At 46.7% G+C, this 13,020-nt stretch overlaps 1 protein-coding gene across 1 annotated transcript in view; it reads left to right on the forward strand.

Annotated features, from left to right (window-relative positions):
- Nucleotides 1-11,528: 11,528 nt before the first annotated feature.
- LOC139272911 (L-gulonolactone oxidase-like) overlaps nucleotides 11,529-13,020 on the forward strand; it is a 119,055-nt gene continuing 117,563 nt past the window's right edge. Inside the window, exon 1 of the mRNA XM_070889011.1 lies at nucleotides 11,529-11,593. Within this exon, the coding sequence (XP_070745112.1) occupies nucleotides 11,529-11,593 (65 nt within the window). The remainder of the gene's footprint in view (nucleotides 11,594-13,020) is intronic.

A 13,020-nucleotide genomic window follows, 5' to 3' on the forward strand; every position in this document is an offset into this window, starting at 1 on the left:
TACTTTGGTTCGGTATTCACGAAGGAGGACACGAACAACCTTCCGGTTATAAAAGGGGTCGGGGGGTCTAGTAAGGAGGAGGAACTGAGGGAAATCCTTATTAGCCGGGAAATTGTGTTGGGGAAATTGATGGGATTGAAGGCCGATAAATCCCCAGGGCCTGATGGACTGCATCCCAGAGTACTTAAGGAGGTGGCCTTGGAAATAGTGGATGCGTTGACAGTCATTTTCCAACATTCCATTGACTCTGGATCAGTTCCTATGGAGTGGAGGGTAGCCAATGTAACCCCACTTTTTAAAAAAGGAGGGAGAGAGAAAACAGGGAATTATAGACCGGTCAGCCTGACATCGGTAGTGGGTAAAATGATGGAATCAATTATTAAGGATGTCATAGCAGTGCATTTGGAAAGAGGTGACATGATAGGTCCAAGTCAGCATGGATTTGTGAAAGGGAAATCATGCTTGACAAATCTTCTGGAATTTTTTGAGGATGTTTCCAGTAGAGTGGATAAGGGAGAACCAGTTGATGTGGTATATTTGGACTTTCAGAAGGCGTTCGACAAGGTCCCACACAAGAGATTGATGTGCAAAGTTAGAGCACATGGGATTGGGGGTAGTGTACTGACATGGATTGAGAACTGGTTGTCAGACAGGAAGCAAAGAGTAGGAGTAAATGGGTACTTTTCAGAATGGCAGGCAGTGACTAGTGGGGTACCGCAAGGTTCTGTGCTGGGGCCCCAGCTGTTTACACTGTACATTAATGATTTAGATGAGGGGATTAAATGTAGTATCTCCAAATTTGCGGATGACACTAAGTTGGGTGGCAGTGTGAGCTGCGAGGAGGATGCTGTGAGGCTGCAGGGCGACTTGGATAGGTTAGGTGAGTGGGCAAATGCATGGCAGATGAAGTATAATGTGGATAAATGTGAGGTTATCCACTTTGGTGGTAAAAACAGAGAGACAGATTAGGTGACAGATTAGGAAAAGGGGAGGTGCAAAGAGACCTGGGTGTCATGGTACATCAGTCATTGAAGGTTGGCATGCAGGTGCAGCAGGCGGTTAAGAAAGCAAATGGCATGTTAGCCTTCATAGCAAGGGGATTTGAGTACAGGGGCAGGGAGGTGTTGCTACAGTTGTACAGGGCATTGGTGAGGCCACACCTGGAGTATTGTGTACAGTTTTGGTCTCCTAACCTGAGGAAGGACATTCTTGCTATTGAGGGAATGCAGCGAAGGTTCACCAGACTGATTCCCGGGATGGCGGGACTGACCTATCAAGAAAGACTGGATCAACTGGGCTTGTATTCACTGGAGTTCAGAAGAATGAGAGGGGACCTCATAGAAACATTTAAAATTCTGACGGGTTTAGACAGGTTAGATGCAGGAAGAATGTTCCCAATGTTGGGGAAGTCCAGAACCAGAGGTCACAGTCTAAGGATAAGGGGTAAGCCATTTAGGACCGAGATGCGGAGGAACTTCTTCACCCAGAGAGTGGTGAACCTGTGGAATTCTCTACCACAGAAAGTTGTTGAGGCCAATTCACTAAATATATTCAAAAAGGAGTTAGATGAGGTCCTTACTACTAGGGGGATCAAGGGGTATGGCGAGAAAGCAGGAATGGGGTACTGAAGTTGAATGTTCAGCCATGAACTCATTGAATGGCGGTGCAGGCTAGAAGGGCCGAATGGCCTACTCCTGCACCTATTTTCTATGTTTCTATGTTTCTATTCCTGCTCTTCTTTCAGCCATGTCTCAGTAATAGCTATATCGTACTCCCAGGTGTCCATCTGTGCTCTCAGCTCATCTGCCTTATTCACTAAACTCCTTGCATTGAAGCATATACCATTAAGCACAGCCTAACCCCTTTGTTGTCTATTTTCTAGCCATTGTTTCCTCTGCCTTCCAAACTCACTTAACTAATTTATTGCCTTCCAATTCCAGCTTGCATTCTCTCCCTTCTGAATCTATTCTCAGGTTCCCATCCCCCTACCGAGCTAGTTTAAACCCTCCCCAACAGCACGAGCAAACCCCGCCTCGAGGATATTGCTCCCGGCTCTGTTGAAGTGCAACCCGTCCGGCCTGTACAGGTCCCACCTCCCCCAAAAGCGGTCCCAATCTCCCAGGAATCTAAAGCCCACCCTCCTGCACCATCTCTCCAGCCACGTATTCATCTGCTCGATCCTTCTAATTCTGTACTCACTAGCTCGTGGCACTGGGAGTAAATCCGGAGATTGCTACCTTTGAGGTCCGACTTATTAATCTCTTTCCTCGCTCCTAAACTCTGCCTGAAGGACCTCATCCCTCTTCCTACCTATGTCTTTGATACTGATATGGACCACAACATCTGGCTGTTCACCCTCGCCCCTCTGATTGTTCTGCAGCCGCTCAGTGACATCCTTGACCCTGGCACCAGGGAGGCAACATACCATCCTGGAGTCACATCTGTGGCCGCAGAAACGCCTGTCTGTTCCCCTAGCTATTGAATCCCCTACCACTATTGCTTTGACCAAGTTGTTATCTGTTATAGCGAAAATTTTCCCCTAGGGCAGCGGCACCTGTAGCATAAGGTTAGAACTATCTATATGTAACTCTAATACCATAAAAATGGCTACCCGTGAAGCCTCAAGGGATTTCTGTTGGCTGAATTTGACCGTATTCCTGGAAACTGATTGTTGTTTCCCACACACAGGACTAACAAGCAAACTTTGCAGATGTCTCTAATCAGCCAGGCCTCAGACAAAATGTTCTGGTGAATGTTAGGACAATATGACTCTGTAACAGGATTAAGATAAGGAGGCTACCCAAAGACAGCACCCAAGGACAGTAAGATAAGGGAGGCCTGGACCATGTTCCAAGATACATGAGTCATTCCTAGCAACACACCCCTTAGCAACACATCTCTTGGCAACACATGAGCCACTTTACATTTAGAGACTAACTCTATCTATTGGTCTAATTGAATCTATAATCAGTATAATTGGATAGTGTCCAGCCGAAATGGGCTGATGTAACTGTAGTAAACTGTTGGAAAACATATAAAAATCCATGAAACCCTTTGTTTGGTGGAGAGTGGAATGCCTGGAGTTAACCAGAGGCTCTCTCCCCACCGGTGTAATAAAGGCCGCATTGGCGTTGGAACCGATCTGAGTGTTGAGTGATTCTTCTGATAAAACACTAACACTAACAGTGGCGTAGTCGGCTGTATTCCCGGAGTCGCTGGACGCCCTTGGAAAAACCCGGGTGAGTATAAAAAACGATTTTTAATTATAAAGGGTGCGGAAGGTGGAAGCTGGTTGATCGACACGAGGAGACGGTCCAATATCCCAAACGCCTAGCCTGAGCCTGAATTAAGAGGACTTTTGTCCCACGTGACGGCCAGGAACCAAGTCGGCGTAGGGAACACACTTAGACCGTGGGATCGTGATAACGAGCAACATCTCCCGGACCCAGTCGTGTAATTTGAAATATACCCCGGGGGAGAACCAAGTGGTGTACAGCGGCTAACGGAATCCAAACCTGTGAACAGGGTCGGACCAACGGGCAGAGCGATGGTAGGTAGTCGTTAAGGATACGTAGAGCACTGCGGGAATTGCTTAAACACGTTTTAAGAATTGTATAAGTTTGTGTAACAGCAGAACTTGTGACCTGACAGCAGCCCAGAGACGGTCTACTACAAGTTGTGTGAGGTAAAAGGCAAACCTCTGAGAGTAGATTCCTAACGGTTCTAGTCCTACCCAGGAATGGCCAATAAAGCAGATAAACTCGAGTGGGGATCAGAAGGGTCCCTTACCCGCCACCTGGCGGAAAAGCAAAAGAAACTAATCGAGAAAATGATTAGAGCAGGGTGGGATCCTCAGGACCTGCCAGCAGCCCAACGGGAATGGTGGGAGAAGGAACGGAAAAACCAATACCGGTAGTCCACTACAAAAGTTATGTGAGGAATTATTTAGATAAAACTACGAATTCCCTGAAAGGTCATGGATCCAAAACAATTAATAGGAAAGAAGAGAGACTTTTGTGAACGTTTGTTTTAAATGAGAAGTGCTTGTGTGATTTTGACTGTGGATAAGAAAGTCTGTTTGGGAAACCGGGGAGTTGTGGTTTGTTTTAGCTCCACCCACTTTTTCAAACAGAGTGAAAGTTTTTTAACCCTTCGTAGTGTTGTCCTGTATGTGGGAAGTTTTTAAGAGTGTGAACCTTATTGAATTACATATATTCGGATGATAAGTTACGGAGCTAGGAAATGCACAAAGGATAGGTTTGTTGAGTAAAAGATTAAAAAAAACATGGTCCCGGTGGTTAAAAAAAAGAATTTATTTGACACGCTCACTTACTTGTCGAAAGAAAACATGCAATGATTGATTACATTGGGTTGAAAGACATAAATTTACTCTCGGAATGAGATAAAGAATGCCTTTTAAAAAAAAGCTTCTAGAAAAGAAAAAGTTTTAACTAAAGATTGAAATTACACAGTTTGAATTGAGATTTTGAGATATTCAGAGAAGGCACAGCAAAATACTGAGGTGGATTCAAAAAAATGTATTATTATATTAAATCTGCAGTTTAGAAGAGACAGTATAACACGACTTTGAGGCTGGAACAATTGAGATAACGAAAAGCAGCCCTCAGCCTACGTGCTCGGCTCCCCTCCAGTTATGAAAAAGACGGGAAAAAAAAGACGCAACCTTGAAAGAAAACAAATTGAACGAATTTGAAAGAAAAAGTGTCTTCGATTGCCTGAGATTTTAAATTAACAAATTTACCGAGACCCGAGCCCTCTGTGTAAAATACAAAACCTAATTTGAAGAAAGGAGATCTTTAAAAAAAAGGACGTAACATACTAAATAGGTGCTGAAAAAAAAAATGTTCTGATGGTTGGCTTTGCATTGACCGAGGCTGATGACAAAATTGAATTTCAGTAAACAAATAGTTATTATAAATGTGTGGTCTCGTTTTAAATCAATTAAAAAATATCTTTGGTGAGTACTTGAATTAGAAGTTAAGAAAAAATTGGAGTTTAATCTAAAATGCTGTCTTTCCCGATGAGAAGATTTTTATTATGACCACTTTACTAATGATTTCTGCTGTTTTAACGGATTCCTAATTTCTAAGCAAGTTTTGAAGGCGCAAAGACTTAAAAGAAGAATTTTTCGGATGATTACGTGAAGTCACGTCATGACATCAGGCTTTCTTACAAACCTGTAAAGGAGTTAACACTTTCCATTGACAGCTGTTTTATACTGGACGTTATTAATTTGGATTTCTTAATAAAATAAAGAAGACTCACCTGACAGACAGAGGAAATGGTGGGATATTCAGAATAAAAATAAAACGGAACTAGCTGGTCAAGAATTAAAAGCTCAGATAAACAGGCTGGAAGAGATGTTTTAAAAAAACAGGACTAGACAGATAGTGCAGTGCGCAGCCATAGCACCATCACCTATGGCAATCGAGCCAATGTACCCCACGGTGGGTAGGTGTAGTCCACAAACCCAACCTAACGGTAAAGCAGACTGGGATGTTTGGAGGAATAATGGTGGCATTGGTGTTGATTGGAGTTTGGATAATATTTAGATGGGTCATCGTGCAGGCTCGAGCACAGCAGGCTCAAACACAAAACCGACAGCAGCCCAGACAGGGACATGAAGTGATAAAGATGGTACGACTATAAAGAATATAGTTAACCTAATCCTTACCTCCGATTCCACAGAGTGACAGCGACACAAGTAGACCAGAACCTAACACCTGGTGACGACCAGGCTATCTGTTTAAAATTTTCAGATAAAACACTCACCAAGATGGGACCGCAGTGGTGACTTCGACTCTGGGGACTCATGATACTGGGAAGCTCAAGACCCACGCAAATACTGGATGATACCAATGGATTGCAGCGCACTCAGGAAATAAACAACTACATGTTTAATTTAACGGATGAAATGTGCATCCCAGCAGCCAAGGATTGGAGCAAGGACAGGACTTATTTTAATGCATGGTTACAAGTGAATCCCAATAAGAACCGGGTATGTGTACAGTGCTCCACGGGTATAAGGAGCAGCTGCATTAAACGGAGGGATGTCAAAGGGCCCGATGAATGTACTTTCGGCATAATTTGCGCGCCTCCGGGACAGTCCCAGCAATCAGTCATCCGCAAAAAGGGAGTGGGGCTGTGTGGGTACTATGAGGAGGTGGGGGCGGCTGCAATATCATTGTATGTATGCTTCTCACCCCCTCCGACACTGCGCCCCATACGAACCACTACATTGCCCGAGGAACTGCCTTGTCCCATAACTACTAAGGGACCAGAAAATGGGATTGTAATGTACAACGAAGGGGAATTATTGTATGATAATGTTAAACATGAAATTGTGCCTGTTCTGATCAATATTTCAGGCATCCTGATGCTGGAATACTGTACAGAACAGTCAAGGAAAATGTACAATGTGTTAAGTAAGGTTATAATGCAGCAGGCTGCCGATGCAATGGATGCCAGTAGATTCCGAGGACAGGGGTCAGCCCCCAGGATAAAGAGGGGAATAGTTAATGATGTTGCTACCGGCTTCAATACAGGGACCTCCGTAGTGAACTCGATAGACATACAAGGGTTAAACGAGAGGGTGGAGCAAAACCAGGAAGACCAAGCCAACCTAGGAAAGGAAGGTGCCGAAATCCAGTTGGATGGCATCTCATGCCAAAACCATCAATCACCTCATTGATAGAGAAAAAGAAGATACAGGAAAGCAAAGACAGGGGCAACTCTGTCACGCTTATTGGATAGACAGTTCACATTTAGCTCAGTTGGCTAACCAGAGGGGGACACTGGATAATTGTACTCTGAAGGGACTGACCCGAGTATACCCAGCAATTCCAGATTGCCAGATGGGTAGGAATATTGGGATAGGGATAGTCCTGATGATCCCTATAGCCCCGCCGGACTCAGGGCCGTTCCCCCTGTACCAACTAGAGAATATCGGAGTAATACCGGTGTAATGTCTCCATCCGTTACTATCTGACCACCACCTCCGCCGTTCGCCGAAACAACATACTTACCGGGATTTCCCTAATGGAATGCAAGCAAAGGGGGTGAGATCACAGTATGCCCTCACCCGGTAGGCCGAGGTGAGCTAGGCGAGTGCGGATTTAACCGAACCGACGGGTGTGTACTAGAAATAGTGCCCGCACACATGCACTTCGCGAGGGCAGGCTACGGAGGGAAGGGAAGATACTGCGTCTCTACCACAGAGCGTTCATACCAGTATAATGACCTGCAGTGCCCGATACCACAGCCGAACTTTTGCTTTGCGCCGCTACGACCTGTCACGATCGGGCAAGCGCATATCACCCAGGTCAGGCGCCGGAAGCCCGAAGTTATTAATGTATCCAATCAGTTCCACGATCATTTGCAGGATTATGACGAGCCAGATCAGGTCCCTATCCCACATCTAACCGAAGTATTACGGGAATTGAGGCTCAGGGTGGGTCAATCCGTAAAGCTCTACCACCAACTGCAAACTAAAATCAAAGTACTGGAAGAAGATATCGATGTAGACTTACAAAATCAGAGTTGGTGGAGAAAGGTCTGGGACTAGGGAGTGAATGTGAGCATCCATCCTTGCATTCGAATTATATCACACATACTGGTCGGAGTACAGCTAGTTTTAGCATTGACATGGGGCGTCATGGCTTGCCGGTCTTGCAGATATAATGCACAACAACGGAGGTTAAACACCAAAGCTCAGATCAGCAAGGAGATTCGTGTAATAGGCGAAAGGGGTAATTCAAACTATATTGATTTGATCTAAACAACTGGGACTCCTGAAATCGTGTGACTGGCCAGCACGTTGAAGCAGGGAGTACCGGGTGATACAAAACTATAACAGATTATAATTAGTGCCGGTTTCAGGGGGCTAGAACTAGCCCCTTGACCGAAAGGAGGGGTTGTTATAGCGAAAATTCTCTCCTAGGGCAGCGGCACCTGTAGCATAAGGTTAGAACTAAATGTAACTCTAATACCATAAAAATGGCTACCTGTGAAGCCTCAAGGGATTTCTGTTGGCTGAATTAGACGGCATTCCTGGAAACTGATTGTTGTTTCCCACACACAGGACTAACAAGCAAACTTTGCAGATGTCTCTAATCAGCCAGGCCTCAGACAAAATGTTCTGGTGAATGTTAGGACAATATGACTCTGTAACAGGGTTAAGATAAGGAGGCTACCCAAAGACAGCACCCAAGGACAGTAAGATAAGGGGGGCCTGGACCATGTTCCAAGATACATGAGTCATTCCTAGCAACACACCCCTTAGCAACACATCTCTTGGCAACACATGAGCCACTTTACGTTTAGAGACTAACTCTATCTATTAGTCTAATTGAATCTATAATCAGTATGATTGGATAGTGTCCAGCCGAAATGGGCTGATGTAGCTGCAATAAACTGTTGCAAAACATATAAAAATCCATGAAACCCTTTGTTCGGTGAAGAGTGGAATGCCTGGAGTTAACCAGAGGCTCTCTCCCCACCGGTGTAATAAAGGCCGCATTGGCGTTGGAACCGATCTGAGTGTTGAGTGATTCTTCTGATAAAACACTAACACTACCCAATCCCAGTGACCAATCTCTATCAATGAATCTACAACAGACCCAGACATGAGGTGAAGAAAACCCCCAGTGGGGGAGAGCTTTGGGAACCACAGGTCCATAGTCACCTGTTCCTCCTGAGCTCGCTCCACTCACCAATCATCACGTCTCCAATTACTCATATACTGTGTCCCAAAATGTAATTTTCTGAAAGATATCAATGTAATTTGCATTTGAATGAATCAGTGCTAACTGCATGCACCGTCTCCCAGGAACCCTGTTCCATAGATTGACCACAATAGTGGGGGCAATAATGGGGGCAATTTTAACCTAACTTGCCTGACCTGAACAGTGTATTTGGACAGGGTCTTGGCATTGCCTAGGTAACCGCTTCCTTCCTTCTTTATTGGTGAGCCGGACAAAACATCCCAAACCTGCGACCTCTATCACCAAGAAGGACAGGGGCAGCAGGCTCATGGGAACACCATCACCTCAACATTCCCCTCTAAGTCACACACCATTTTCCAATCCTCTCTGGCTTCAGGTGTGGTGCCAGAGGACTGGAGGGCTGCTAATGTGGTACCTTTGTTTAAGAAGAGAGAAAGGAATCAACCGAGTAATTACAGGCCAGTCAGCCTAACCACGGTGGTGGGAAAATCATTGGAAAAAGTCCTGAGAGACAGGATAAATCTTCATTTAGAAAGACATGGATTAATCAAGGAGAGTCAGCACGGATTGGTTAAGGGAAGGTCGTGTCTGACTAACTTGATTGAATTTTTTGAGGAGGTAACCAGGAGGGTCAATGAGGGCAGTATGTAGTGTATATGGATTTTAGCAAATCTTTTGATAAGGTCCTACATGGCCGACTGGTCACAAAAGTAATAGCCCATGGGATCCAGGGCAAAGTGGCAAGTTGAATCTAAAATTGGTTCAGAAGTAGGAAGCAAAGGGTAATGGTTGATGGGTGTTTTTGTGACTAGAAGGCTGTATCGAGTGGGGTTCCGCAGGGTTCAATACTAGGTCCCTTGCTTTTTGTGGTATACATCAATGAGCTAGACTATGCCCGTGCAGCAGAGCAGGTCTCTAGTCGTCTTGGGTAATCCTTGCCAAGGATCAAGACCTAGCTCTGTCAAGCCCGTGTGGTGACTGGTGTGCACGTAAAAAATCCACACACAGGCATCTTCCACCCTTCAAAATGTAGTTCGGGATCTGGAATATTAGGTCCTTCATTGAAACACCTGTGAACTCATCCCTTTTTGGCGTGGAAGCAAGTCATCCTCGTTTCGAGCGACCGCCTATGATGATGATGAGACTTGAATATAGGGGGTATGATTAAGAAGTTTGCAGATGATACAAAAATCGGCCGTGTGGTTGATAATGAAGAAGAAAGCTGTGGACTGCAGGAAGATATCAATCAACTGGTCAGGTGGGCAGAACAGTGGCAAATGGAATTTAATCTGGAGAAGTGTGAGGTAATGCTAACAAGGCAAGGGAATACACATTAAATGATAGGACACTGAGAGTGTAGAGGAACAAAGGGACCTGGGAGTGTATGTACACAGATCCCTGCAGGCCAGGTAGATAAGGTGGTTTAGAAGGCATACGGAATACTTGGCTTTATTAGCTGAGGCATAAAATACAAGAGCTGGGGGGTTATGCTTCAACTATATAAAACACTGTATAGGCCACAGCTGGAGTACTGCGTGCAGTTCTGGTCACCGCATTACAGGAAGGACGTGATTGCATTGGAGAGGGTACAGAGGAGATTTATGAGGATTTGCCAGGAGTGGAGAATCTTAGCTATGAGGACAGATTGGATAGGCTGGGTTTGTTTTCCTTGTAACAGAGGAGGCTGAGGGGAGACCTCATTGAGGTGTGTAAAATTATGAGGGTCTAGATATAGTGGATAGAAAGGGCCTATTCCCTTAGCAGGAGGTCAACAATCAGGGGGCCCAACTGTAAAGTAATTGCTAGAATGTTTAGAGAGGATTTGAGGGGAAATTTCTTCACGCAGAGGGTTGTGGGGGTCTGGAACTCACTGCCTGAAAGGGTGGTAGAGGCAGAAACCCTCACCACATTTAAAAAGTACTTGGATGTACACTTGAAGTGCCGTGACCTGCAGGGTTACGGACCTCGAGCTGGAAAGTGGGATTAGGCTGGATAGCCTCTTGTTGGCCAGCACAGGCCGAATGGCCTCCTTCCGTGCTGTAAATTTCTATGATTCTATGAAGTCACCCAGCATCCTGACTTGAAAATATATCGCCGTTCCTTCGTCGTGGCTGGGCCAAAATCCTGGAACTCTCTCCCTGTTGGAGCACCTTACACCAGGCGGACTGCAGCTGTGCAAGAAGGCAGCTCACCACCACCTTCTCAAGGGGCAATTAGGGACGGGCAATAAATGTCGGCCTTGCCAGCGACGTCCTCATCCCAGGAACGAATTTTTAAAAATGGAACAGAATGTCATCACCGGGTGGACAAGTCTCCAAAGCTGGGAGCTGTGGAGTGGGCCAGTGTCTGCCTGATGGGAATTCTGACTGTCTCCAGTACACAGCAGGTTCAAGCAGTGTGGGGAGAGTGGTCCCGCGCCAGGCGAAGCTGTAACATGGGGCCTCTGCCCGGGGAAATCTGGCAGTGTTATGCCAGTGCTGCTCTCCCCGCCCCGCCCTTCCTCCTGTCGGGACACGTACCAAAGACGCGGAGGGCCGTAGTTGCCGCTTTTTACAGTCCCTAACGGAGCGCGGATAGCAGCGGAAGCGAACTGCCCGGAATTTCCCCGGAATGCCGCAATTATGTCACCCCCCCGTATAACAGCATGCCAACCCTCTCACGCCCCCCGCGGGAAATTCTCCCTCGGGCCGCTAGCTGCGCTGGCTACGGGGCTTACGGGCCGCCCTTAAAGGGGAGGGTCTTGCATCACAGCCACCAGCTATTGACTTTGCAGTCAGCTCGGCCATGGCGGCCACAGGCTTGGCCGGATACCGGCCCACTGGCCTGGCACAACCTGCCCTGCTGGCCCGGTGGGCGCCGCGAAAGCGGCCACAGAGCTCGCAGCGGCCCCCCCGCCCCCTTTAACTGAGTGAGGGGCCTGGTGACCCACAGCGCGATGTGCGAATGTCCCGCTGACTATATCAGCACAGCGCTGACCTGGTCCACCCGAGGTGAGAGAGTGAGAGTGAGAGAGAGTGAGAGTGAGAGAGAGAGAGTGAGTGTGTGTGAGACAGAGAGTGAGTGAGAGTGAGTGAGTGTGTGTGAGACAGAGAGTGAGTGAGAGTGAGTGAGAGTGTGTGTGAGTGAGAGAGTGTGAGAGAGAGTCTGTGTGAGATGGTGAGTGAGAGTGAGTGAGAGTGAGTGAGAGTGTGTGAGTGAGAGTGTGTGAGTGTGTGTGAGTGAGTGAAAGTGTGAGAGTGAAAATGAGTGAGTGAGAGAGTGTGAGAGAGAGAGAGGTGTGTGTGACTGAGAGTGAGTGAGAGTGAGTGAGAGTGTGTGTGAGTGAGAGAGTGTGAGAGAGAGTCTGTGTGAGAGAGAGTCTGTGTGAGACAGTGAGTAGGAGTGAGTGAGAGTGAGTGAGAGTGTGTGAGTGAGTGAAAGTGTGAGACTGAAAATGAGTGAGTGAGAGAGTGTGAGAGAGAGAGAGGTGTGTGTGACTGAGAGTGAGTGAGAGTGTATGAGAGTGAGTGAGTGAGAGTGAGTGAGAGTGGAGAGTGAGTGAGAGTGTGAGAGTGAGTGATGAGTGAGAGTGTGAGAGTGAGTGAGTGAGAGAGAGAGAGTGTGTGAGTGAGAGGGAGTGAGAGTGTATGAGAGTGAGTGAGTGAGAGTGAGTGAGAGTGGAGAGTGAGTGAGAGTGTGAGAGTGAGTGACTGGTTGAGAGGGAGTGAGATGGAGTGAGAGAGTGTGTGCGAGGGAGAATGTGTGTGAGACAGAGAGTGAGTGAGAGTGTGTGAGAGTGTGTGAGAGAGAGAGAGTGTGTGAGTGAGAGTGAGTGAGAATGTGTGAGAGTAAGTGATAAATGAGAGAGTGTGAGAGCGAATGAGTGAGTGTGAGAGAGAGAGTGTGTATGAGTGAGTGAGAGTGAGAGTGTATGAGAGTGAGTGAGCGAGAGTGTGAGTGAGAGTGAGTGAGAGTGTGAGAGTGAGTGACTGATCAAGAGGGAGTGAGAGGGAGTGAGAGGGAGTGAGAGAGTGTGTGTGAGAGAGAGTGTGTGTGTGAGAGAGAGAGTAAGTGAGAGTGTGTGAGAGTGCGTGCGAGTGTGTGAGAGTGTGTGAGAGTGTGCGAGCATGAGTGAGTGTGAGTGAGTGAGAGTGAGTGAGAGTGTGAGTGTGAGTGTGAGTGAGAGTGTGAGAGTGAGTGAGAGTGTGAGACTGAATGAGGGTGAGCGAGTGTGAGAATGAGTGAGAGTGAGTGTGTGTGTGACAGTGTGTGTGTGTGACAGTGTGTGTGTGTGAGA

Source organism: Pristiophorus japonicus, chromosome 9 (genome assembly GCF_044704955.1).
Source record: "Pristiophorus japonicus isolate sPriJap1 chromosome 9, sPriJap1.hap1, whole genome shotgun sequence".
Classification (NCBI taxonomy): domain Eukaryota; kingdom Metazoa; phylum Chordata; class Chondrichthyes; family Pristiophoridae; genus Pristiophorus; species Pristiophorus japonicus.